We start from the raw sequence: 26,532 nt of genomic DNA, 5'->3' as shown, positions 1-26,532 counted from the left end.
CCTGGTAATATGCTTGAGCTCTCGTCTGGTCGTCGATTAGTGAAATGACTAAGCACAAGCAGTGGTGTGGAGGAGTAGAGCACGTGGGATGAAGTGTAGAGATGGTCAGAGCTCCTTCACCTCGGCGTTCCGAACTAAACTTTTTGACAGTTCCGAATCGCGCACACGTCATGGAACTTCGATAATGCAACCCGCCATGAGGGCGACTTCTCTCAGCCTGCTTCGGACGGCTACGCGATGCAGTCAACCGCAAGCAAACGACATCCGCCGTCGCTCAGCACAATGCGCTATTCGCTATACTTCGTCATTGACGTCGACATCTTCGGGCGCAGAGCGGAAATGGTCCACGCCATTGGCTAAGATGCTGGGTGAGGCCATCACAGTATGTCGTCTAGAACAAGCAGACAGTCAAACGCTGAGATCAAGTTAGACAACAGGCCCAATATCCGTCGCTGCGTACATGCGCCAATGCCTCACAGCACCCGAAGGTGGTTATTATACACGACAGACCAGCGCTGGTCAGGATCAATTCGGCACGACAGGCGACTTTGTTACATCCCCCGAGATTAGTCAGGTATTTGGTGAGCTGATTGGCATCTGGATCTACGCGGAATGGCTGGCACAAGGCAAGAAAGAGAAAGTACAGATCATTGAGGTGGGGCCGGGAAGAGGAACGTTGATGGATGATGTTCTCCGGGTATGGAAGCCCCTCATTAGATGATGTAGGTTGAGCTGACGGAATAAGACAATCTCCAGCTTCAAAGCCTTCGCGAACAGCATCGAGGCTATATACCTTGTTGAGGCGTCACCACATCTCCAGAAACAGCAGGGCAAGCTTCTTGCGGGAACAGAAGAGTTACAGAAGAGTGACATTGGACTGACCGCGCCGTTGAAGTACATCCCTGGGGTGAACATACAATGGTGCGAGGACATTCGGTTTGTGCCAAAAGGCATGTGAACGTACTTCGACCACACTTCACACGCTGACAGCAACATAGAGGAGACCTCGTCGCCTTTCATACTCGCCCACGAGTTCTTCGATGCGCTTCCCATTCATGTCTTCCAGAACATCGCGCAGTCTTCGATACCAGCATCCTCCATGATCATGACACCCACCGGACCAATAAAGCCTAAACACGGCGCAACAGTACCCAAGAATACATGGCACGAGTTGGTGGTGTCACCTACAAATCCTTACTCTTCCGCTGGAACCATCACTACAACATCGTCGACATCTACAAAGCAGGAAGAGAAGCCAGACTTTGAATTGACTGTGTCAAAGACGCCTACGCCACACTCTCTGTACTTGCCAAAAAAGTCTGATCGTTACAAGAAGTTGGAGGATACCAATGATGCCATCATTGAGATCTCGCCAGAATCAATGGCGTACATATCAGACTTCGCTGTTAGGATAGGTGGTGACAATCCACCATCAAAAGCAGAACCTACATCGAGCTCAGCAAAACTCCAAAGGACAGAACCGGCTCCATTCTCTAAGCCTCAGCCTGCTGGCGCCGCCCTCATTCTCGACTACGGCCCGGCTAATACCATCCCAGCAAACACTTTCCGTGGCATTCGAGGTCACCAGACCGTCTCGCCTTTCACATCGCCAGGCCTAGTAGACCTTTCCGCGGATGTTGACTTCCTTGCCTTAGCTGAGTCTGCACTTGATGCCTCACCAGGCGTGGAGGTACATGGACCAGTAGAACAGAGTTTCTTCCTGTCCACCATGGGTATCAAGGAACGTGCTGAACGATTATTGAAAGGCGCCAAGGACGAGGCAACAAGGCAGAGACTAGAGACGGGATGGAAGAGGCTCATCGACCGTGGCCCGAACGGCATGGGGAAGACATACAAGGCTATGGCGCTTCTGCCATACATCAAGGGATCGAAAGTTCGCAGGCCTGTAGGATTCGGTGGCGATATCGCTGCCTGAAGTGGACACGAGCCGAAGCAACACCAAAACGGATCCTTGCGGTGCGAAAAGCAGGCGCAGACGCCAAGTCCATGTAAAACAGCATTTGTGCAAGGTGCAATGTAGCGAGATCCAATCGAGAATCACCTGCATGCAGCCTCGCGGCACAGTGGTTCCACTTGATCTTCCCAACACAAGGCGCCCCCCTCACTGCACCGGCTGAATCGATCCTTTTCCTCTCTCCCAAATTATAATTCTCAATTATTACCGTGCCACTGTAAATGAGTTATGGGAGATGACAATCATCGGATCGGGTCTACTGAAAGCAAATGTCGAGCATGGGTCGAGCAGTTCCGCAGAAAACTTAGGTGGCCTGCAATACTACCATTTTTCAAGGCTGAGGTCCCTGCCCGATGCAGCACATGTAGTTTGGTGGACTTCCATCATCTATGGGGGCCTAATGGATTAGAGGAAGCTTTCCTTCCCAACCAGAAACCTTACTCGGGAGGTAGATATTTTCGTCTGCAACGCTCCGACAATTGCGACCTTTGCGCCATTCTGATGCCGGGATACGAACTTGGCGAATTTGCTTCGTTAGGCGTTGATTTCGGGTTGCTGTGGAAACCCTTTCTGGGTGAAGAGGCCGTTTGCTTAAGTTTCCAGCTAGAGGTCGGGAGAGAAGCAGTTGATAGACAGGTTTCCATGGGGAAAGTCTTCTTCTATGCCCCTCTTCGATACTACGAATCTGCTCCTGGATTTCTGAAGCCAAAATTTATTGGAGACACGCCAGACTACGACGAGTGTCGCGCTTGGCTGGAGAACTGTCAAACCCACCATGGGCCAGACTGCAATCGCCCAACACCACTCATTGATGGCCTACACTTATTCGATTGTCAACGCGCAAAAGTAGTTCGAGCAGACAGCATCGTAAACCCACATTGGGTTGCTCTCAGCTATGTCTGGGGTGATAGAGGTCATGCAGACGCGGCTGAAGTGAGCCACGATCATCACGCGCCTCGACTTCCTCAGACAATCATGGACGCTGTCAAGGTGACTCAAGAGCTTGGCTATCGCTACCTCTGGATAGACGAACTGTGTATCGATCAAAATAATGCAGCTCATGAGAACTCTCAACTGGGAAAGATGGACCAAATATACAGAGGCGCTGAATTCACCATCGTGGCGGCAGCTGGTCGCGACAAAACGTACGGCCTACCAGGCGTCAGCACGACCAAGCGCGTTCAATCTCCCGTTCTGCGCTTCGATCAAGGCCTCATTTTCAGTATTGGTCCGGAACCAAATGAGTTAGTGGCGGAAGCAACCGTCTGGTCAACACGTGGCTGGACATTTCAGGAGGGTTTTTTGTCCAAGCGCCTGCTTGTCTTCACAGACTGGCAGGTGACCTTCTATTGCCAGAAGGCGTCTTGGATGGAAGCACTTGGCGGCCCACGATTCATGCGACGGCAAGACATTGATTGGGACCAGTGGCCAAATCAAGCTTCATTGTGGAACCGCGACCAGGACTGGCACAGCAATTCAGGCGTCCTCAGTGCTTTGCATGGTTCTATAAGGCTGCTAGAGAACTACACGTGCCGTCATCTTTCATACGAATCGGACGCTGTAAAGGCCGTTTCCGGGATACTAAGCTACCAGCGAGAGGCTAGTAAACCAATGTTTCATCTCTCTGGTCTGCCATATTACCCTCCGAGTGCGCACGGTACAAGTTCTGAGGCCACACAGCGACCCGAAGAAGTACTGGCTCTTACGTTGTCATGGCGTAATCTAAATCGAGCAATCCAAACAAAAAGGCGATACATGTTCCCCTCATGGACATGGGCAGGCTGGTCAGGTCCAGTTGTTTGGGTGTGTCACTATGCCTCGTTTACACGTGGTATCCCAACATCGGTGAAAACGCATATTCGCAGTGCGAGGATGTTGAACGCTGCTGGACAAGATATCGAATACAGATCAAGCGCTAGAAACCTGCAAGAAGCTCTAGATTCAGTCACCGTGCTGGTCTTGGAAGCTCTTGCGATCCCACCTGATTTGTTCCGCTCCAAGGGCTTGCTAGAAGAAGGAGCTGGGCAATCTTTGGAAGATATTATCATTGCTGGTGTAGAACTAAGCAAGTCGCTGATTGCTCCGGACACCTTAGTCAGCAGCATCCTGGCCAATGTACATGCCGGAGTCTGGTCGTGTTTTGTCCTTGCATCGCAAGGGAGCTTGCACAGATTCGTCTTGGTTGTAGAATGGGAGAATGATGACACGGCAACACGTGTTGGTGGATTTGTTTTCTTTCAGGATGTGACCCATATGAGTGGAGACGAAGCGCAGGAAGCCGTTAGAGCCTTTGACTCATTGTTGGAATTTCGAACAGTACAATTGGTATGAGGAAACATCTGTTGAGACAAATTTGATCGAATACAATGGGAAACATTAGACTTGTTGTGCTGAGAGATCTGTTGAATATACCTTACAAGTGCTGTGAAATGTGCCCATATACTCCAGATGTGAGTGTCCAAGTACAGCGACGAACAATGTGCAGATCCGTCTGCATTTCAAAAAGGAAGCCAACCAGAACTTCCAATGCCTAAGATCGTGTTTGCGCCTTGCGAGATTCGCAATGTCGCGGCGATGCACAGCAGGGATGTCACGACCAGCAACCAGGCTAGACCCATCTCCCGCGTCGCTGGGCACAAGACTGACGTCAATTTCCCGCTTTCAAGACACCAACGCAACTTCTTGGAATGACCGAAACCCAACATTCGGCGGGGCAGCTCCCTCAAAGCCCACCTCGTATCCCTGGCTTTACTCGCCTTTCCTCTAAAATCTACAACCTTAAATACTCGCTGCTCGACGATACGAGCCCAGCGGCTGTTATGACGAAATCCCAGGCGCTCCAGAGCAATCTGGATGTCGATTATGTGATTAGCTATCGCTTTGCGAAGACGGGTGAGTTGTGCGATGGGTGATACATGTGAATTGAGCGTTAATTGAAGCGCAGACAAGGCAAAGGCTATTGCGCAGTTCGAGAAGCTGTGTGAGGCTCTCGCCAACGTTGGCTTGCAGACGGAGGTCCGCAATGGCGACTCGCACTCTGTACTCTTGTTTGTGAGGGTCGCATCTGACGAGCACTTGCACGGAGAAGTGTACAGATCAAGGTTAGTAATACTTCCAATCGCTATTTGCACGTGATAGTAACAATTTGTAGGGTACGCGACTGGATCCATGGTGTTCGCGCTGCGGCACCCCCTAAAGAGACACGTGAAGCACTCGAATCCGAGCCCCTCTACGAAGCCGAACGTCTACGTATCATCTACCAATTGATTACAAACCCTACCGATGAGGGCGGTGCTGGCATCACGCCCAAGGAGGGTGAATGGGAGGGCGTAGAGTCGGTATTTGCTCTGCACGACCACGCGTACAACAAGGATTGGATCAAGAAGTGGACGTCTTCGTACTTCCTTAAGACGGAGGATTTGGATGATATTCGCAATCGTCTGGGTGAGAAGGTATGTATACTGCTCTGCTGATTGGATCTCAAGCTAACTGTCATAGATTGCCTTCTACTTCGCCTTCACGCAATCATACTTTACTTTCCTCATGTTCCCTGCTGCGTTCGGCTTCATATCTTGGCTCATCTTCGGCTACTTCTCACCAATCTATGGTGTTGTCAGTGCAGTCTGGTGTACCGTCTTCACAGAGTACTGGAGGCATCAAGAGACGGACCTGGCTGTTCGCTGGGGTGTACGAGGTGTTTCTAAGATCGATGTTCGCCATAGGGAGTTTGCGCCCGAGAAGACTGTCACCGACCCTGTCACTGGCGAGAAAGTCGGCTTCTTCCCGTCGAGCAAGCGATTCCAGCGACAGCTGCTGCAGGTACCTTTCGCTCTCACAGTGGTGGTGTGCCTGGGTACCGTCATTGCGACCTGCTTCGGTATTGAAGTCTTCATCTCCGAAGTCTACAATGGTCCCCTCAAGAGCGTCCTGGTTTTCATCCCCACTGGAATCCTCACGACCGTCAACCCTATCCTCACCACCATTCTTACGAACTTTGCCACGCGCCTTACACAGTTCGAAAACTACGAAACTCAGGGCGCTTATGATACTGCACTAACCCGTAAGATCTTCGTCATGAACTTCATCCTATCCTACCTTGGCATCTTCCTGACAGCTTTCGTCTACGTTCCATTCGGCTCCCTCATCGTACCGTACCTCGATGTCTTTAACGTGGCTGTCAGGCCGTTTGCTGAAAGCGAGAAGCAGCTCCACCACACCGAGACTAGCTGGAGCATCAACCCGGACCGTCTTCGCAAGCAGGTCATTTACTTCACGGTCACAGCTCAGCTCGTCAACCTTGGCATGGAGCTCATCGTCCCCTACCTCAAGCGTCGGGGTTTCGCCAAGTACAAGCAGATGCAGTCTGACAGGGCCGCAAAGAATGGCGGCGGTGCTGCTTCCGTGTCCGCGAGCGACCCACCTGAGGACGCTGCATTCCTCGAACGTGTACGTAAAGAGGCCGAACTCGATGTCTACGATGTCACTGCCGATCTACGCGAGATGGTTCTCCAGTTCGGCTACCTTTCTCTCTTCTCCGTTGTCTGGCCGCTTACTGCAGTATCATTCCTCATCAACGACTGGATCGAGCTTCGCGCCGATGCTATGAAAATCTGTGTCGAGATGCAGCGACCTACCCCATGGCGCGCCGACACCATCGGCCCTTGGCTTGATTCGCTCTCCTTCCTTACCTGGCTCGGAGCCCTCACTACGTCTTCTCTTGTCTACATGTTCCATAACTCCAACAAGGGTCCTGATGGCAACCCCTCCAACATCCAGCTTTGGGGCCTGCTTCTTACCGTTTTCTTTGCTGAGCACCTTTTCATCATCCTCCGCTTGACAGTCCGCCACGTCATTTCTAAAATCGACTCCACCTTGGTCTGCAAAAGGAGCGCCCGTGAGCGATTCAGCGTGCGCAAGCAGTACTTCGAGGAGAACTTGAGCTCGTTGAGGAAGCTGCCCACACTCAGCGGATCAGGCGGCGACATCACGAGGAAGAGTCTCGAGGAGGATGCAAGAGATAGCAGCCTCAGGGCCTCCACACCCGAGTCGAGGTTCTGGGGACGTCAGCGCAGCTGGCAGGAGTCTGCTGCTGTTGCTAAGAGTTTGATTGAGAAGGCACAGAATGAGACGAGCCCCTGAGAGGAAGAAGGAGCTGTAAGCTTCTGGGAGACGAGGCCAGCTGTATGGATGCATACGAAAATGTGTGTGAAAGGGACAGTAGTAGGGGAATGAGGTGATTCGACTTCTTCAACGATAATACGATATGACATGGATTAGCATCACTAGCGACGTGTTCTGGGCAACAAAGACCTAAGCAATTCTCCTGAGTAAACAAAGTTTGCACGATGTATTGATATACGTGAATGTCTGCGATGTACCTCAGACACGTCCAATCTCTGAGCCTGTGCCTGTGCCCAGGTCGACGTTACATACTCAGCACGAAGATGAAGAAGTAACTGCAGCGACTTGTATTTAAAGTACCCCTGCTTGCGATTAGCACCGCATGTGTAATCAACAGAGAGAGCTTTGGGATTCCTGAGACAGCACTGCCACATGAATTCCAGCAAACATTCAAAGCAAAACAGAACCAATGTCGATGTTGATAGCAACCACAAAAACGACAGTTGCAGGAATTGCAATATGACAGACACTATCCAAGCCAAACCCTATCCATGACCAGAACCAAAAACTCCTATATACACAAGTGTACACAATCAATCCATATCCAATTCCATCTCGACCTCCGAGTCATCAAGTATAATATCCACATTCTCCTCAACCGCAATCCCAATTCCATTTCCACCGCCCATACCCAACGCCCCCGCAGTCCTACGCGGCAAATTACTCACAGGCCAGACATTCTACTCCTGGCCCTTGCCTCCACCCATGCGCTCGATATTGCTCAACAGCCTACTCTTACCCCCACTCGCACTCCGATTCAAGCCCGCATTGCCGCTCTGAAAGCCAAACCCGCCTGGCGCCCTGAGACCCGATGGCTTCGCAATGCCCGTTGAGCGATCTCCCAACGCACTGCCGGGACGGCCAGCAGCAAGCGAAGAGCCTGGACGCGGAGGAGCCGGACCGCCAGCGAGGAAGCCTGTGTTGCGCATAGCGTTTTCAGCAGGCGCTTTTTGCTTTGGCGGAGCGGACGGCGGCGCACTGCCTGATTGCGAGCGGCGGAGTTCGTCCTGTTGCATTTCCTCCATTTGCTGGCCGCACATGGAGAGCATTTGTTCTGCGGCGGCGACGAGCTCGCCCTTTTCGACGCGCTCGGCTTCGAGGTCGACGAGGAGCGAGTCGTTGGATTTGCGGAGGGATTGGAGCTCGGACTGGAGGCCTGCGAGCTTGGCTTTGAGGTTTTCGATTTCTGCACGTTGGGCCTCGAGTTTTTGAAGATCGACGGAGTTGGAGACGGAGGTTGAGGGATCGTCTGCTTTGGGCTGCACGCCCGCTGGAAGTACTTTGCTGAAAGTGTCGTCCCGCTTCTTTTCTGCTTCTTCAACTTGGCGCTCGAGACGGATGATCTGGAGGCGCAGCTCTTTGCACCGCTCGTCGGCCTTCTTCTGGTAGTTGTCCTTAAGTGCCTTGATCTTCTTCTCGTGCTTGGCTTTGTAGGCGGAGTGCAGGTCCCGGGCAACCTCATTGACCTTCTCAGCGATTGCTGTCTGACATTCCAATTCTGAGTAGATCTTCTTGTTTTCCTCCCCATCATCGTTATTGATGAAGGTGGTCATGTCGACGTTCTTGCTCTCGGCCTCGATCACCTTCGTTTCAAGCTCTGTCGAACGGTTTTCAGCGTCATCTGCACGCTTCTCTGCTTCGGCTAATCGTTGGAGAAGCTGCTCGCGCTCTGAGTCGTTACGTGCAAGCTCTGCTTGTACGTCTTGCAAAAGATTCTGCACCTCCTCACCCTTCTTCTTCCAGTCTATCATCTGAGCTTCGGCGTACTCACGTGCTGAGCTTTCCTCGCGGACTGCTTCCTGTGCTTCGCCCACGCGACGTTCGGCGTCTGCCACTGCCTTCGCCAGTGAATCTACCTCGGCTTCCTTGCCAGACAGACTGGCGCTGAGCGAGGAGATTTGTGATTGGAATTGCGACTTCGCAGACTCCAACTCCCTGATAGTGACGGTAGGTAGAGACCGTGGCGTAGGTGGAGGTGGCAGCTCAAAGTCCAGCAAGTTCAGCATCTGACGGCTCTGACTTGGAGTAGAGGGTACATATGATCCACCCTTTGCGGGCGATCGCTGATTTTGGTAGAAAGAGCGAAGATCTGGCTGTGTACTCGACTTTGTCGGAGAAGTGCGTCCGCGTGCTGGCGATGTTTTCCGAGACTGTGAGAATGACTGAATCTGCTCTGTGAAGTCCAGAAGTAGATTCGTGGTGTCATTTTCCTTGTAGGAACGACGCGGTGTAGGGGATGCTGAGCGCTCCGATCGGCGAACCGTTGAAGGTGTCATTTGTGTGCGAGCGCGAGGGGTCTATGGTCTAGATTAGCGACTGTCAAATGGCGTGAATGTGATTGAACTGACGTCCAAGAATCCGTCCTTGGTCGGGCTCTTTTGTAGAAAGGCAAACTTGGTCATGTCGATGCCAGGCATCTCTGAGAACATGCTGAAGCTGGTGTCGTCCACGTCGGCCGAGGTAAGGCTTGGACCGTCAGGGTTGAACTCGGTGTTATCGATGTCCAGGTCGATGTCGTACTTGTCTTCGTACGATCTCTGTCGAACCAAAGTCTCCTGTCTCTCTGTGCGCATCTCCTCCATGAACTTCATGGCGACAGTCAAGCCCTCGTTCTCCCGGAGCACAGGCTCCCTGTGTGACGAACTCGCCCGGCTCGATGGGGTTGGTAGTACTTCGGCATCTGTTTCGAATGTAGGCGCGCGGTGGATCGGTTCAGCTGAGGGGGTGCGAGATAACTTCGAGGGCGACTGGCTCTTGCGAGATCGGCTGCTCATGGCGGACTCGGAACGTTCCATGGATAGTTTCTTGCCGGGCGAGCTCTTCCTGGGGCTGGATCGGCCACTGGTAGACTCCTCTCTCGCGGCGTCCTCAAAGTCGCCCATCAGATTCTTTACTGGCGATGTCTTCATCGGGCTGGCGCGCTCCTTGAGCCCGGATTTCTTCTCGGGAGAGACCTTGAACGCTGATTGCGGGACATCGTCAAAGTCGAGCAGAGATTTCGAGGGTGTAGCCATTTCGCCTGGCGCAATGTTTTCTTGGTCGTTAATCTCGATATGCGACACAAAAGGCGACGAGGGCGGGTCGTGGAAAGTCATGTCGAAATCATCGTCCGTGTGAATAGAGTTGGAGCTCGCATTGAGCTTCTCGGGCGAAAGCATCGACATTGGTTCCGCCATAGCTTAGAACAAAGTTGTATTGCGAATTGCTGCACAGGGTTACTGTCGCAAAGTGGTGTGGGCGGGCGGAATCTGAGGTAGCGCGGTGTTTACCAACAAACGAATGGTTTGGTCGTCGATTCTAGACTAGCGCAATATCCATCCCCGACACCTCGCTCTTGATCGGCGCCAGAACTCCATGCCTGTCTATATACAATACATATACACCACAAATCTCTCGCGATTGTAAAACAACGGTGCGCAACGCATCCTCAAGTGCTCAATGGTTGATGGCTCCTCGCATCGCCGTAGCTAACCGTTGGTACTCCTTCAAGAGCTCGTCGACCTCCTTCAACTTTAGCTCCTGCGCATCCTTGGCGTCAAGAAACCGTTTCACGGGTGGAGGCGTCTTCTTCAGTTGTTCGATCGCTGCGATCGCCTTTGCGCCCTTCTCGTCCACTTGAGTGACCTCTCCTGTTGCTGTTCGGCTCAGTGGTTCTGGCGAAGGCGACTGCTTCCCTTGCTCCGCAACTGGAGTAGCGAGAACAGGAGTGCTGCTGCTGCTCACGGTGCGCCCGAAGCGAGGCAATACGTTGATGCTTGCAAATCTGTTCAATGGGTTGAGGCTGTTGCCCATGTTGCGAAGAGAGTCGACAGCTGAAGTATTACTCGGTGCTGGGGGCTCTGCTTTGACGGCTGATGGAGATGGAGTCTTTTCCTCTACCGTGGCCGGAAATGTGACGCGACGTCCGCTTGCGCTACCTATAGATCGTGTAGAGTCTACACTTCGTTCCCTGATTTGCTTTCTACCAGCGAACAGGTCTGACATCTTGGCTTCGAGCCTCTTGTTGCTCGAGACTTCGACGTGATCATCTCCTTGTGTCGAGCTAGCGCCGCCCACACTGGATACATCGTCGTCGTCATCAATTCGCGTGGGTGAACTGACAAGCTTCCTCGCATCCTCTAGCGTCTTTGGAAGTGCTGGCTGTTCCGTGATGGGACTGTTCGGATCCTTGTCCCGGAGACCACCAAAGAAGAATTTGAAGCTACTGTCAAGTGTACTATTAATTCTGCCCATGGCTTGGTCAGCCGAATCAAGGATTGAGTCGCGCACGGCATCTGAGGCAGCCTCGAGCTTGGTCTGTTGTGTCTGTATCAAGTTACTCAATCGGCGTTGTGCCTTTGTCGTCACTGGGCTCGATGGCTCGTTTCCAGGGCCTTTGGTAGTGGGTGTAGCTGGAGTCTGGATCAAGTCGGGCGCATCAGACAGACCTAGGGCCATTGGCGTCACTTCTGATCTTGGTGTGGAGGGCCTAGAATCTGCCTTGCCAGGAATGACTGGCTCATTCGCACGTAAGGAGGAAAGGTCGACAGTCTCGAGGAAGGATATGGCTGCTTCGAGGTTGACAAGACAGTATGCTGTTTCGCCGTCCATCCGACTGGAGCCACGGAATCTTTGGATGAACATGAGATCACTTATGACGTTCAACTCGACCGGCGGCAGCGTGATCAGGGCGTAGATGAGGGTAGGAAGAATCTCGTCAGCAGATGAAGTGGCAGGAAAGATCTTGGACAGAGCTTCCACAATGGATTTGTGAGCTGCGGTCAGGTGCTGCACCTTCCCCTGTGGATACTTCTCGTCGTTCATCTTCATGATGTCCTGTCTTGCGGTAGAGAGCCACTCCCTAATCTCGGGTTCTTTCTCTTTTGTCTTTTGACGCTCCTCTTCTGTCATTTCATCGCTAGTCATCAGCAGCTCTTTCAACCCAATGCCAACGAGCGAGAGTGCAGCAGTTCGAGACCGAAGCTTGTGGTCTCTTTCCTCGTCGTCAGTGCTGCGATGCCGCCATATCCTGCTGTACATCTTCTCGCACACTGCTCGCTCGACAGCCTCTTCTAAAGCCAGGCGTTTTGCTTCTAACGACTTCCTCGCCTTCTTGCGGTCTGCCATCTCAGAAGCACTGAGCATCTGTTGTTCGCCAGAGTGGTTGCTTCCTTGACGTATCGAGCCTGGTCTGCTCGGCGGAGCTGAACCCTTCTTGGATGTATATTCATCGCTAGTCAGACGTGCAGATAGTGTCGCTATGTGGGTGTTGATCTTGGAGGATGCGCGGGTGTAGAAGTCTTGGAAGAGGTCGGATAGGTTGTCAATGGAGAGGGGGGCGGGGTGGACTTTGGCCGTGAGCGACTCGAGGAATCTACAATGTGGTTAGGAACACGCAAGTCTTTGACACTCCCGCCTACGCACCTCTCGGTCAGACTCCGGATCTCTATGGGAAGCTCCTCGAAAGTGTCGGGAGCAGCTTCGTGCGATTCAGCTTCCCCGTCTTCATCTTTCTTGACAAAGACATCGCCATCGGCGGTTTCGTCTTCCTCGACGACCATGTTTGCTTTGAGGGGATCTAGCATATCTGGTACATGTGGACCCTGCAGCGTGCTTGCTCGACTTCGTGAAAGCGGACTCTTGGGCGCAGGGTCCAGTCGAGTGAATGAGCGCGAGGGATGGAGGTTGTTTGGTCGTGGCGGCGTCATTATGGCAGGCGCATCTGTAAGACTCTGTGAAGGATGCGAATGTCGTGTGCCTGCATTGAGCTCGTGGTGCTACTGAAACAACGTCATGCGCAACAGGACGCGGCGGAGCTCAGGAACGCTGTCCAGAAGCCGCGGTGCCGACAGGGAATGTGCTATGATACCAAGAACTATAGGGCGACAGTCTTAAAAGGCCTCACTATTCCACGCCAAACGACGTGACTGTCGTGCAAGTGCGCAGCCAGTACCCGTGCGGCGGTGGACGGTTGCGGAGGAGCGGCGCGTCCCCGCGTCGCATACCGTAGCACGTGCAATTGGCCCCAGCCGCGTGAATGCCATCATCGTCATTGATGCATGGTGCATGCCATCGAGGTAGCTGCACTTCACTTGCGGCAACCCACTTGACTCTCGTAGATCTACTTTGGACTATAATCACAACATGCGTCGCCGACCGCTCTGCACCTCTGCATCTCGCGTAACAGCTTCCCTGCTGCTGTCGTTCCTCGCCGTGAGCAGTGCAGCCGAGCTCCCCATCCTCCCAGCGCCACCCATCTCGCCGCAACCGCACAGCAGCGAGAAGGACTTTTCGCTGCGGCACATCTTCCACCATGGCACGTACAAGTATCCAGAGCTTCATCGGAGACTGGATGTGCCGGAAAATGCGGCAGTATGGGCAGCAGAGCACCTGCACTCGGAGCACCGCGAGCCCGTGCCCCGGTTGCGTGTGAAGGCCGAGCCGATGAGCATTCAGCGGTTAGCAGACAGGAGCAAAGAGGCCATAGACGGCATCCTAGAATGGGGCAGGATGAAGGGAAGAGCCGTGCAGCTGGCTGAGGACGACTGGACCATAGACGAGATCGCCGGACCCAACGTCACCGACAGGGAGACGGTGTTGAGTTTTGCGCGCATGGCCTCGAATGCATACATCTTGGAGCCTAACACGGGCGAGTGGGAAGACGTGGGCGGTGGCTTCAACTACACCGAAGACTTCGGGTGGGAGTCGGACGGGCTGCGAGGGCACATCTTCGCCGACACGGAGAATTCCACCGTCGTGATAGGCCTCAAGGGAACATCGCCCGCCATGTTCGACGGCTCCGAGACCACCACCAAAGACAAGGAAAACGACAACCTCTTCTTCAGCTGCTGCTGCGGACAGGGCGGCCAGTTCCTATGGCGACAGGTGTGTGACTGCCAGACCTCGGCATACACTTGCAATTCGACCTGCTTGGTGACAGCACTGCGCGAGAAGAACCGCTACTACTATGCCGCACAAGATCTTTACCATAATGTGACGGCGCTCTATCCGCATGCCGAGATATGGATGGCCGGTCATTCACTGGGCGGCGCAGTTTCGTCGTTCCTATCCTTGACCTTTGGCCATCCCGCTGTGACTTTTGAAGCTGTTCCCGAAGCAATGCCGGCATCACGCCTCGGTCTTCCAGTACCGCCCGGCCACGAAATTGGGTCACTCCAGAAGAGAAAGATGACCGGCGGCTATCACTTTGGGCACACTGCGGACCCCATATACATGGGACAGTGCAACCAAGCTACCAGCGTGTGCACCTTTGGCGGCTACGCTCTGCAGAGTGTCTGCCACACAGGCAAGAAGTGTGTCTACGACACAGTCAAAGACCTCGGCTGGCGCGTCGGCATTGGCACACACAAGATTGTCGAGGTCATTAAAGATGTTATAGAAAAGTACGATGCCCCTCCCATTTGCGAGCCGTACATTAACTGTACGGACTGCTACACCTGGAAGTACTTTGAAAGCAACGGCACCGAGACTACCACTACCAGTACCTCGAAGCCCACATCCACTTCCAAATCGAGCAAATCCAACACCCGCACCAGGACCGAAACATGCAAGACGCCAGGCTGGTGGGGCTGTCTTGACGAAACTACCACAGGCACACAGACTTCAACATCAACACCCAAACATACATCCACATCCTCCACCTCCACCTGCAAAACCCCCGGCTGGTTCGGCTGTAAAGGACGGCAACGGCGAGCCAACCACAACAACAACAAAGTCCTCGCACACAACTACCCCCGCCCCAGCACCCACCGCAACAACAACATCCTCTTCCTCCCCAACATCAACTTCTTCATGTCTGTACCCAGGCTGGTTCGGCGACTGTCTCGACGGCGACGACCCTCCCTCCCGAACAAAACTGAGGTCGTCAACTCCAGCGCCAACCACTTCGTCTACGTCCTGCACGCATGAAGGGTGGTTCGGTCTGATATGCTACGACAAGTCGAAGAAGCATTCGAATACGCATACGGGGATGCACACGTCGCCACCTTCACCGACGGCAGCACCGAGTGCGTCTTCGACGTCGACAAGCTGCACGTCCGAAGCGTTCTTCGGGCTGGTTTGTCTCGACAAGTCGAAGAAGCATCACAGGACGGCGACGGAGAGGATGGAGATGTAACTGCACAGCATAAGATGATTCTCACTCGTTCAGTTGGGGTATTGGGAGTTGTTGTGTCACTCATTTAGTTGGGGTAATGGGTTTTTGTTGTGGGTGTTGAGCGGTACGATATCCCGGGTTTTGGGCACGAATTTGATTTGGGGGAAAGGGATTGGGGTGGGATGGCGTAAAGGGGCGGGGATACTATAGTATATACCATATTCACATCATACACATACGCGATTAGGCATAGCAATTCAAGTAATCATCTTTCAAGTGAGACGAGAATCACATTCAAAGCTTCTGTAACAATACTATGGATTTCCCACTATTCAACTCGAATCCCACACTGACAACAGAAGCACTTTGGCAACATACTCAGAACGCCAAACATCAATCTAAGACTCCGTAATCCATACTGTCCAAACCCCAGGTATGCATATTCAAATAATCTACTCCTCGCCCATTCTTCCCCTCCTCCCTCGCAGGGCCTCCCTGAGCGTCGGCCACTCCACCTCCGCCGCACTAGTCGTCCCCCCACTCTCGTTTTCGCAATCCTCCACGTCCTACTGGAGACCCGAGGACACGGACAGCGACGACGACGGGCGTGAATCCGCATCCACGACTTCGTAATCAAAAGCGAAATCGTCTTCGGAATCTGCTGATGAACTGGTTCCCTCGTATGATACCACCTCGAAGTCAAGTTCGGCATCCTGAGGGTATTGCTCGTCTAGTGGTGGGTCGGAGCTGGGTAGGAGAGGGACAGTGGCATCAATATCAAAGTCGAGTTCGATAGCTGACGGGCTGGAAACACGAGATGGGAGACGAGTTGGGGTTAGACCTGGAAGGCGAGGTGGGCTGTCCGAAACAAGTGCTAGCATTCGTAAGCCATGTCCTAAAGTTAGCGAATTGGAGTTGCGAGATGGAGTACGAGTCGGGTTTGGTGCGAGCACAGGCGATGTGTTGGTCGAGCTCCTGGACTCCGTGTCCTCATCTGCGACCTCTTGTTGTAGCTGCGCAGGTATTGGCATGAGCTGACATTCCCTCTTGCGCGGCTTGTTGGCCTCGAATTTGGCATAAATGTTGTAGGGCTTGCTCTCGTAAGAGGTGTATGCTGGAACGAAACCAGCTTGAGGAAGGTCGGTTGGTGCCACCCGTCCGTTTATGTGCGTATTCCGGTCGACTGACGGATAGACTCTTGCAAGGCCGTAGGTGCAGCGGGTGTATGGCGAGGGTGGTATGTACTTATATTGGACATCATGTTGAGTTGTGGAAACGTTCGGGTGCGTGGGCTCGCGACGGCACTTGGTTTGGTCTTGCAACGCCTCCTGGTCTGATTCGGCACTCGATCGGAACCGCGCCCTTTGAGAGCCACGTCGATTGCTGGCTTGGACAAAGAGATTGCGAAGGGACTGCCCAACCTGTGGTGGTCTTTCGTCAAGGGACTCGGCGACTAATGTTTGCTTAGACAGATACCCCGGGGTTAAAGGCGTAGATGGCTGGGCAAGCACCGCAGCTTCAGATTCCAGATGACGTATCTTCTCGACGACAAGCCCATGGTCCTCTCCCTTCTTACGAGCCTGCAGATAAGCCCACCGGGGAGTACTGATCGTCGCACGTCTGTCTTCAGCTTCTTTGATCTGCTGGGCAACATCTTGCTTCTCATTCAGCCAGCCGTACATGTGATGAGGCCAGTCATCCTGGGACAGTGGAAAAGATGGGCCAGTTGGAGTATCAGCTCTATCTGACCGAGAAAATGGAGAACGCACTGCGTTGTTTCGCGTGGCACGACCCAAGGAGCGACTGCCGCCATAAACATCACGCGGCAAAGAGTTTTGTCGAAGCCAGATATCGGCGTCGAAAATACAGTCGTGACCGGGCACGCTGGCGTGATCGAACACACAAGAAGATGATCTGCATGGAAATCTATAGCTCGGGACGCCAGGTGAGGTCGGGGTTGCCATGGCTGGTTTGGCACAGCCTAATATCTGTTGCTCTACCCTTGGTGTGCTTGGGGGAAACATTGGTGGGAGTGTACTCGTGAGCTTGTCCAGGATGAGAGCGCGGGGTGCCGCCGCAACCGCTTCTCGCTGTGTGTCCCGCGAGGAAGAGGGTGGAACGAAGGGCTGCGGGCTCGAAGTTTGAGCATCTTGGCTAGTCAAACTTTTTAATGGTCTTGCTGACAGTTGGCGTGGTTTTGGTTCCAAAGAAGTAGGTAGGGCAAAGGGGTCCAAGCCCTGCAAATCTTCAGCATGCCATTCAGACTTGTCCTGTATCGAAGAGATAGGTGGAGAGAATGGAAAGCTTCCTGGCTCTTGCTGCAGCGGTTCTACTCGTATCGTCGTTTTTGTTTTTCGTGTGGGGATCGTCAGGGTCGCTGGCGTTTGGGCGTTTGGGCGGAACTGCGGTGCCCAGTGGTGTCTGACGCTCTCCAGCGAGAATCCAGCACAACTCACAGTCGAAATCCCTTTAGAGTATTCAAAAGAGTGTTGAGGTTCTTTGACAGGCTCGCCATCCGTCAGGTTCAGGGAGAATAGTCGCTTGCACAGTTCTGCGGCGCTCTCGCCATTCTGCGCCGACACCTCCTGTAGTGGACGCTTTGCTCTGTGACGATGGCCACCGCGCTTTCTGCGTCGCCTTGCAGACCCGCTCGTCGTTGCAACAAAGTCGAAGGACTAGTTCGACTCGGTTGGTGATTGTGAGAGGCCTGCAAGAGCTCCAAAAGGATTGGCTGTGAATCGATCAGTCTCTTGAGTGCGGTACATCCCCGGAGAGCTGCCACTTACGCGTCGGGGCAAAGTCTGTCTTATGTGGGCAAATGTTGAGGCAATATTTAGAAGGACTTGTTTGGGAATCGCGAAGGCGGCAGTCGAAGCATCGCTTTTCACTTAATGGCCGCACCACCGACGGGCGGTTTTGAGCAAACAGTCTGTTTCGGGATGCATACTGCGCAGTTCCGATTACCATACTCCTGTGTAGGACAGTAGGAAATGTGCGATAGGGGTCAATAGGGGCTAGGAAGCAAAAAGATGGGGGCGCGTCGTAGGATCGAGGATGTCATTGGAACTGCAGCGCGCGCTTCCAGCAGAATATGTTCGCGTTATCTTCCACGTGGATGGTATTTGTGTGTCTGTGCAGAAGGAGCGAGCGAAGTCATCTGCAGCAAGTGCTATATATCAACAGAGGCAGGAACGAGCAAGGCTGGCGTGAGAAAACCACGTGTATCAAAATCAGTAAAAGCATGGTGGAACTCTGTCGAAGTAGACTTTTCGGGGAAATGAAGTGAAAACTCGATATACAAACAGGATGTCTTTCCTTTCATCGTCGCCTCTCTTGAGAGTGCGGAGAGGACCCTGATATGCTTTGGTCAGTGATGCAAGCAGTTGCTTCCAGTTGAGCAGTCTGCAATGTGTGAATCACAACGGCAAGCGGAATACGATATCATCCCGGGTAGTCAATGTAGTGATGCATCGACTCTGTGTCTGATGCTGCTCTCAAAATGACAGGTCGACGCAGAGGGGCCGACGAGGCTGACTAAGTTTAACTTCGGGGATGCGTCATAGCTCCTGGCTGCTATCCCCACAATATCCGTCGATCGGAAGACTCCATTGCACCAGCGCGCCTTCTCAGTCTGACACACCCCGCCTCGATCCCACATCCACCTTCACCTGTCCAGAGCGCTCCAGGATAATTGGCCCGAGATCCAAGCTGCTGATACCTGGAGCCGCTGCTGCAATCGAGCACCGCTCGTGTCTGAAAAAAACATCACAAGCACCAACGCCAACATGGCTCCCACAGCAGCCGACACAGCGCCGTCAGCGCAGAGGCAGGCCCGCCGCCCCCTTTCGCGCATCGTGCCTGCCATTCCACACCGGCTGTCACGCTCGCGCAACATACCGTCGTCAAGGCCTCTTTCGCCGCCAGAGGAGCCCAACAGCGGCACTGTCAGCAAACACGAGCCGGAACCGCAGCCCGTCGTGGAACAGGCGCCCAAGGAACAGCTGCCAGTGCCAAGCAATGCAGAGGCTCCGTTGACACCAGAGTCTCGCATCTCGAACGGCGATACGAGTGAGGTGGAAGCACCAGGCCTGGCCACGTCTCCTGCGAAATCTGTAGACGACCATGTCGAGATTGCTGGTGAGCCTACAGGTATGTCTGGACTCGTGCAACCCCTGTACCACCGGCTGCACATGATGCTGACCCGGTACTGCCAGATACCAACCATAAGAGCAACACCAACGGGAGCACTGCTGTGGCTCCCGTCGCAGACGTCACAGAGAAGCCTGCCACCAACGGTGTCCCTCGCAAGCTGACGGTGCCTGCCGAACTGCCTCCGCCATTCTACCCCTCGAACAAGACGGACAGGCAGACGCCATCCACGGACGTGAACGGCGCCGCACTCCTTCCGTCTCATCGCTCCCAGCTCAGTGCTGGTGCTGTGGCATTCCATGCCCCCAATGGATCTGCTTCGCACCCTCAGACACCTCAAGCGGTTGACCCTACCGAGCACATCCACCAGCTCAGCATGCCGCGCCCACCCCCAGGGTTTTCGGCTCCCGAAAATAGCGTTTTGTTCTTTCCAGGACACTCGCACCACCCGTCCGAGGCCGGTGGCCCGTGGCCGTACCCCTCTTATGCAACAGCCCACCCAGACGCCGTCTATGAAAACAGCCACGACCATCATTCACCCTCACTTCCTGTCGGTCCGGCCGAGTACTATCCAGGTAATCATGCTCCAAGAGATCAGGTTAACGGAGTCGCCCCGTTGCAGGTCGAGCCATCTGGTAAAGCTCCCGTCGCCAAAGTCAAGTCTGGCTCGATTCCGGAAGAAGAGCAACGTATGCACCCGTACCAGGATAGCCTTGCTTCGCATGTGTCGCGCTTTGAAGACTCGTCCTTCGAGCTGGCGGCCTATCTGACGACACAGTTTGGCAATCCCGAATTCGCAGATTTCGTGCTTCAGATACGCTCACCTGAGTCTGTTCATATTTCCATTCCTGTCCACGGCATCATTGTAGTTCGGAGTCCGGTAGTAGCTGATGCCGTTCGTCGAAGCATACCGGCTCCTCATCGTTCCCGGGACGCTCGACGTATGCTCGACATTGTCACTTCGGACCCCTTCGTCACTCGAGAAGCAGTTGAAGAGGCTATCAAGGTACTTTATGGAGCGCCACTACTTTCTCCGCAAGTCTTCCTGTACGGGCTTGCGCCTTACATGTATGACAGTGCTCAGCCGTCTGATGATGCTCGGATGCGCATGCGGCAACTGCTGAGCTACATTGCAGCAGGCCGAGCTTTACAGCTACCTAGCATGCAGGCCCGTGGTGTAGACATTGCAAGGTCGCTAATACGATGGGACACCATCGAGGCAGTCCTACAGGTCACCCTGCGGACGAGCTCAGCATTTTGGCCTAAGAAGGACGGTGTTGGTACTGATGACCCTTTCACTGCAGCACTGCTGAACTGTGTCGTCGACTTCATTGCTTATACATTCCCGGTGGACTTCAAGCTATATGCCATCGCCCCTGAGCTGGAAGACCTTCCTCGTCTACCATCCCTTATGGAGGCAAGGTCATCTTCGCACAACCCTAGGTTGAGCAAGATTCGTTTTGGCGACGCACCGCCTGAAGACGATGTCCACACAAACCACATGTCCCGTGTTTTGTCATCCGTACTGATTTCCTTACCAATCCCGCTTCTTGATCGCTTGTTCAATCATCGCGCTACAGCCAGCCAGATTGGCTGGACTGGGGTCGTCAAGATCATGCGAGAGGTTATTGCCGAGCGTGAAAACCGTCGCAAAAAAGCGTTGAGAAGTGAAATCAGGGCAGCCCATGACGGAACCATTCCAGGCAACCTTTTGAACAACATCTACGTTGAAGAGCACATCGAACAAGTGGAAGAGTCCCCACTCCACCCATCAGGACACCGCCTCGTCGCACAACGCTTGACTGCACAGGCCTAAGGCGCCTGCTTCATTTGGCCGACAACAAGACACCATCTCTCGCTCGTCCTTTTCTGCACATATAAGACGGATCTCCTTGTCTCCTAACCTACCGATCTCGTTTGCAAACTAAAAACTGGGATGGATTTTGCTTCTTGGGGGTGTAACAGCATAGCGAGCGTTTTGAGGCGTCTAGGCATTTCCGTTTCCACATCTCATGGCGATATTCCAAAAGTACGAAACGACATGAACGAAAGCATATTCCCCATACCAAGATCACGACTGGCATCCACGAGAGAGCCCGATTTGATTTTCTTTTTTACTTTGTAACATCATCCTTTTCTTTTTATTGTGCGAATATCCAGGTACCGAGAGCTTGTGGTTTGCCGGTGTGCGCTTCTTGGTCGTATTCATACAGATAGATTGAGGGCGTGGGTAGACTGCGGAGATGGGCGGTGCAATGCTACATTATCTGGTACCTCGTATCTGTGTGCTCGGTCTTTACATGGTGAAATCACTCGCCCACGCTAACATGCTCGCATGGTAGGTAGCAGGGCGCACATCATTTTCGCAGAACATGACAGGCATGTGCATGCGATACGGCTTCTATTGTACATGGAGCGAACATTCACACAAACCTTCACATGAACATGTCTAGACAACTTTCAAAATCTCGGCGATACGATACAATTCATTTCGCTTTCGCTTTCTACTTGCGTGCAGGCTGCTGCACGCGAGGGTATATATGCAATGGCTGTTGAATGGCCACATCCCTCACTTTTCCTCCTACGCCAAAACACTTTTTAAATGCCTCGGCCATGCCGCATACCACTGTTAATGGCTCGGATCGCACCCCGACCTTCGCGGTCGAGCTGCCTCTCGTAGATTGTTGAAAACACGAGCATCAGCGCTCACATGTTGCGGCGCTTAGCTGGAAGTGTAGGTCTGCTTGGGCTGGGGGTATGAAGGGCCCAGCTCCTGGATGCTCAGCTTGGCCAACCACTGGCCCATGTCGATGGCGGTCTCGAGGGGCTTGCCCTGGACGATACCGGCAACGAAACCACCGGCGAAGGCGTCACCAGCGCCGTTGGTGTCGTTGATCTTGCCCTCGTCGAGAGCGTGTACCTTGACCTCCTTGACGTCGACGTCGCCATCCTTTGCAGTGACGGCAACGGTCGGCTCGGTGCCTTGCGTAATGACGACTGTCCTTGTGCGCTGGGTGTTCTTCTTGGGGCCCTTTGCGATGGTCTCGGCGATCTTCTTAACATCCTTGGAGTCGATGTTATGCGACTCAGCAAATGCGGCGGCCTCGGTCTCGTTGCCGATCAGGATGTCGACGTAGGGCAGGATCTCGTCGAGCGGGTCCTTGAAGAACTGGGAGATGAAAGGCGCGGAGAGGTTGAGAATGAAAATCTACATCGATCAGCTCTTTTCTGCTCCCCAAGAGAGATTGCATACCTTGTTCTTTGCGGCGGCCTCCTCAGCAAGCGCCTTGATGGCTGGGACGCAGACAGTCAAGTGGAAGCCACCGACGTAGAAGACCTGTGCGTTCTCGACCTGCTTCCAGATGTGCTCCTGCTTCAAGTGCTCGACCTTGTAGTTGTTGGCAGCCGCCAGGTCTGTGCAAAGCGAGCGGTTGTGGCCGGTAATGACGACACCGCAGCGACCAGTGGGGGTCTTCTCGTCGTAGAGGTACTCGGTCTTGACGCCAGCGTCGCTCGAGATCTTCTCAAGGGTCTCGCCGTACTTGTCCTTGCCAATGCAGCCAATGTAGACAGTCGAGTTGGGAGCGAGGATGTACTGAGCGCCTCTTGCCGTGTTCTGTGCAGCACCTCCGGCAATCAGGACGGCGTTGTAGTTCTGGATCAGGTCCTCATAGAGACCCATGTGCTTCTCGGGATCGGCAAGAATGGCATCGTTGGCCTTGAGGCCGTACTTGTCGAGCAATGCTTGGTCTCTGTTCCGGTCCATGTCAGCATAAGCTCATGGCACTTTCCTTCCGCAGCAACGCATTGACCTACCCTTGACCCTGGATGTCCAGCAGAGGGTTCTCGAGGCACAGGAGTTCGTATTTGCCAGCCATTGTGTATGTGAGTGTATGATGTGGTGGAGAAAAGTTGTGGTGAGGGTTCGGAGGAGAAACCGTGGGGCAGGAACGGCAGTCGGTGATCGAGGGGCAGCCTCGCGCTAGTTCGGAGAGTAAACATTGGAGACATCGGCAGTAATGAGGCCCGAATCTCTCAACCCACCTTCATCTCGTGCATGCGGCCGATTATTGGAATCCTAGAATAGCTATCAATTGTATCATACTGACCTGTTGTTTTTCTGGAACCTCGCTCACAGAAATCATACCTGCATGAAATTCCTCTCCAACATGCACATTCGCGTCTTTCAAAGGCTTGTCAGCCTGCTCGCCCCACGGTGTCCGTGACTCCGACGCAACTTCTTGAGCACTGCCCAGCCTTGCAGCATACCGGCCATGCTGACACGACTAGGAAGCAGCAGCCAGGACAACGTACAGCAAGGATATGTTCCCGAAGGTCCATCGATCTTGAGACAAATGAGTGATGCAACACTTAGCGAAGGTCCTCCAGACTCATTCAGCGATTCTAGCTCCGAGTCAAGTGCAAGATCCAAACCTGATGACCAGGTACCTAGTCGAAAGGGCGCCATAGCTCGCCGACAGAGGTCTCCAGGCCAAAAATGCTTTCCTCTCCGCATAGGTCGACGTAAGATTATTTTCCTTGAGCGCGACAAGAAGATTACATCAGAGCTGCCAGTGGTTCGACTAGACCCCTTCTTGGAAAGGCATGTACTACCTTGCCGCACACGCTCAGGAACCTGCCCACAGTGTTCAAGATTCCAAGGAAAGTCCGTCTCTCTTGCGGCACTAAAGATCGGAGCCATACGTGGTTGCCCACTTTGTATTCTGGCTTACTTTGCCATTGCCGTGTTCTTCACAGACAAAAACCCCGCGAAAAAGTTGCCCAGCGGTTACGGGAAGTTCAAAAGCTTCGTAAATCTGGGCTTGAATACTCTGGTTGATGCGTATACTTTCTCCGGTAAGATTTCCCAGTCGTGTGGTGCTCACGACTGTTTGATGAGAACTGAAAACCGCACTCAGATACCCGTGCCAACCAATGGAACTTCTACGGGACAACAATACCCGCAGGTTCGATCAGGAATTTTTTCACCGAGGATTTGTCCTCTGAACAAACTGCCCAATTCGCACTTCGCCAATTGCAAGATTGTATCACTCAACATTCGAGATGCGGTAATCATGCCGAGCAAAAGCGGCCTCCCACTCGGCTACTGGATGTTTCAACTCTTCGACTACGAGACACGGACCATCCTGACTTCGCTGCATCGTTTCCCATGTACGCATGTCTCAGTCACTGCTGGGGCTCTGGTTCACAAGCCTCAAATATCCTTCGTACCACGAAAGCAACGCTGGCTGCTTATGGGGATGGGATACCTACAGGCCTGTTTCCGCGTACGTTCCGCGAAGCCATACAATTCACACGCTCAATCAACTTGCCGTATATTTGGATTGACTCGTTGTGTATAGTCCAGGATGACAAGCTCGATTGGGAAAAGGAAGCGGCTGCTATGGCCGACATTTACATGAACTGTCACGTCACTCTTGCCGCAACTGTTTCAGAAAACTCGGATGGAGGCTTGTTCGTTAAGAAAAGCTTTGGCTCCGTCAGGATCGGGGTGGTATCTTGCCAGCGTGGAAACACCCAGCCTCTTTACATGCGTCTGCCTCCTGATCACTGGCCACTCGACACCGACTTCCCTCTTGCTCAAAGAGGATGGGTCATGCAGGAAACTATTTTATCGCCAAGGACACTTTACTTCCTAGGGACGGAACTTTTGTACGAATGTCGAGAAACTATTCAGTGCGAGTGTAACGATGAAGAGAGTTGCGATTGGACGACAGTAAAACAGTATGAGTGGACTACAGCCGATGATTGGACAAGGGTGTTGCTACTATACTCACACACTCTGCTGTCTTTCAGTCGAGACACTCTACCTGCACTGTCCGGACTAGCCAAAAGATGGCTCGCAACACATCCAGCTGATGTATATCTAGCCGGAATTTGGCGTTCAGATCTAATCAAGATGCTTTGTTGGCAAATTACTTCACGATCGGCCCGTCGTGCCCGGCCTTGGAGAGCACCCTCGTGGTCTTGGGCTTCTATAGATACTGCTAATATCGAGTTCCAGCGGCACTTGAAATTTTCAGCAAATTATTCCATTGCGGATGTTGTTGATGTCTATTGCGCTCAATCCGGTGCTGATCCCACCGGCACAGTCGCGTTCGGTCATCTTATATTGCGTGGCCGAGGCTTTGACGCTCAACTCCACTATGGCGGCAAGGACGATGGCACTGGATGGGACGATTACGAAGATGCTCAGGTATACGCTTACAAAGACGGTATCCGCTTCGAGTGCAACCTGGATTTTGCCGCCTGGGAGGCAGGGCGCGACCATATCATAGAAGGCTCTACTGTGCGGATGCTTTTTATTGCTGGCCCTGAGGACATAACTCGCTTTGTGGGTGCTAGATGGACTTTGATTCTGCTGAGGCCACTTTTCGGCGATACATACGAGCGCGTCGGTATCACTATAGACGGCTTTTCGACGAGGCATCAACGTTATGACACCATACCTGGGACCCGCAAGTTGTATGAAGAATCGGATGTAGCTGAATATTTTATTGTATAGTACTGCCATAGCCTCGTCTCGAGCTAGCATCGCTTCAATCTGCAATTCGGATAATTCCTTCGTCACTATCGAGCTGATGGAAAAAGGAAACATTAAGATTTCCCGAACAGAACGTAGCCGCGAGCAAGATAGTCAGATTGCTATGGCCTGTACATGTTCCAAAGAGCCGCCCATATGTTTGACATCACGGCAATAAACGCTCTCGATGGATTCTTCGTGCGCTGTCAGTCCTTCTGGAACAACGCGTCGTTACAGCCACGCAATTATCGATCGACTTTTGGCTAATATAAAAAAATTCGAACATTTGGGATTAATATTGCATGCGCAGATGTCAGGCTATTCCCGAGAAAGAGACGGCCTGTGTTGAGGTACCAGAAAATGGTATCATCCTCTCCAGCGGATCATCGGGTTTGACAAGCAATTGTCTCGAAACTGTCATCTTGGGTCTACGGCAAACAAAGTGGGTACACAATGTCGAAAATGTAGTGAGGAATGCACGTGCTGGACATCTTTCACTGCCTTGGCACGCCGGCTCCTTACTAGGCTGTAAGCTAGTGGCCTGCTACACCGAGTACTTGTGTATCTTGAACCTTGACAGCTCTCGAC

At 53.1% G+C, this 26,532-nt stretch overlaps 9 protein-coding genes across 9 annotated transcripts; 5 read left to right on the top strand and 4 right to left on the bottom strand.

Annotated features, from left to right (window-relative positions):
- Positions 1–145: 145 nt before the first annotated feature.
- Positions 146–2,169, top strand: SNOG_02078 (hypothetical protein). The gene is made up of 4 exons (XM_001792644.1): positions 146–382; positions 431–697; positions 746–954; positions 1,001–2,169. Exons 3-4 carry the CDS (start codon positions 919–921, stop codon positions 1,934–1,936), a joined length of 972 nt encoding a protein of 323 aa, XP_001792696.1. The 5' UTR covers positions 146–382; positions 431–697; positions 746–918; the 3' UTR covers positions 1,937–2,169.
- A 781-nt stretch (positions 2,170–2,950) lies between these two features.
- SNOG_02077 (hypothetical protein) lies at positions 2,951–7,114 on the top strand (the record flags this gene model as incomplete). The annotated part of the gene is made up of 6 exons (XM_001792643.1): positions 2,951–3,471; positions 3,841–4,300; positions 4,810–4,867; positions 4,920–5,076; positions 5,127–5,427; positions 5,474–7,114. 6 exons carry the CDS (start codon positions 2,951–2,953, stop codon positions 7,112–7,114), a joined length of 3,138 nt encoding a protein of 1,045 aa, XP_001792695.1.
- A 722-nt stretch (positions 7,115–7,836) lies between these two features.
- Positions 7,837–10,320, bottom strand: SNOG_02075 (hypothetical protein; the record flags this gene model as incomplete). Its single annotated transcript, XM_001792642.1, has 2 exons — positions 7,837–9,249; positions 9,505–10,320. The coding sequence occupies 2 exons, from the start codon at positions 10,318–10,320 to the stop codon at positions 7,837–7,839; spliced, it is 2,229 nt and encodes a 742-aa protein (XP_001792694.1).
- Positions 10,321–10,591: 271 nt separating this feature from the next.
- On the bottom strand, positions 10,592–12,696 carry SNOG_02074 (hypothetical protein; the record flags this gene model as incomplete). Its single annotated transcript, XM_001792641.1, has 2 exons — positions 10,592–12,509; positions 12,560–12,696. 2 exons carry the CDS (start codon positions 12,694–12,696, stop codon positions 10,592–10,594), a joined length of 2,055 nt encoding a protein of 684 aa, XP_001792693.1.
- Positions 12,697–13,279: 583 nt separating this feature from the next.
- SNOG_02073 (hypothetical protein) lies at positions 13,280–15,064 on the top strand (the record flags this gene model as incomplete). Its single annotated transcript, XM_001792640.1, has 1 exon — positions 13,280–15,064. The coding sequence occupies one exon, from the start codon at positions 13,280–13,282 to the stop codon at positions 15,062–15,064; it is 1,785 nt and encodes a 594-aa protein (XP_001792692.1).
- Positions 15,065–15,817: 753 nt separating this feature from the next.
- On the bottom strand, positions 15,818–16,936 carry SNOG_02072 (hypothetical protein; the record flags this gene model as incomplete). The annotated part of the gene is made up of 2 exons (XM_001792639.1): positions 16,183–16,936; positions 15,818–16,047 (listed from the first exon to the last, which is right to left on the bottom strand). The coding sequence occupies exons 1-2, from the start codon at positions 16,931–16,933 to the stop codon at positions 15,818–15,820; spliced, it is 981 nt and encodes a 326-aa protein (XP_001792691.1). The 5' UTR covers positions 16,934–16,936.
- Positions 16,937–19,036: 2,100 nt separating this feature from the next.
- SNOG_02071 (hypothetical protein) lies at positions 19,037–21,216 on the top strand (the record flags this gene model as incomplete). Its single annotated transcript, XM_001792638.1, has 2 exons — positions 19,037–19,400; positions 19,466–21,216. The coding sequence occupies 2 exons, from the start codon at positions 19,037–19,039 to the stop codon at positions 21,214–21,216; spliced, it is 2,115 nt and encodes a 704-aa protein (XP_001792690.1).
- A 529-nt stretch (positions 21,217–21,745) lies between these two features.
- SNOG_02070 (hypothetical protein) lies at positions 21,746–23,278 on the bottom strand (the record flags this gene model as incomplete). Its single annotated transcript, XM_001792637.1, has 3 exons — positions 21,746–22,608; positions 22,654–23,152; positions 23,217–23,278. The coding sequence occupies 3 exons, from the start codon at positions 23,276–23,278 to the stop codon at positions 22,123–22,125; spliced, it is 1,047 nt and encodes a 348-aa protein (XP_001792689.1). The 3' UTR covers positions 21,746–22,122.
- Positions 23,279–23,569: 291 nt separating this feature from the next.
- SNOG_02069 (hypothetical protein) lies at positions 23,570–25,926 on the top strand (the record flags this gene model as incomplete). Its single annotated transcript, XM_001792636.1, has 3 exons — positions 23,570–23,616; positions 23,665–24,257; positions 24,320–25,926. The coding sequence occupies 3 exons, from the start codon at positions 23,570–23,572 to the stop codon at positions 25,924–25,926; spliced, it is 2,247 nt and encodes a 748-aa protein (XP_001792688.1).
- Positions 25,927–26,532: the final 606 nt, after the last annotated feature.

The sequence above is a fragment of the Parastagonospora nodorum genome (assembly GCF_000146915.1).
Source record: "Parastagonospora nodorum SN15 chromosome Unknown scaffold_3, whole genome shotgun sequence".
NCBI lineage: Eukaryota > Fungi > Ascomycota > Dothideomycetes > Pleosporales > Phaeosphaeriaceae > Parastagonospora > Parastagonospora nodorum.
This window is presented reverse-complemented; position numbering and strand designations above follow the sequence as displayed.

What these genes read in the sequence shown, in the direction of transcription:
- SNOG_02078 (XM_001792644.1), top strand. Translation starts at nt 919, where the DNA reads ATGGTGCGAGGACATTCGGTTTGTGCCAAAAGGCAT. An exon ending in CGGTTTGTGCCAAAAGGCAT is followed by an intron (nt 955 to 1,000) that starts GTGAACGTACTT and finishes AGCAACATAGAG; the next exon opens with GAGACCTCGTCGCCTTTCAT.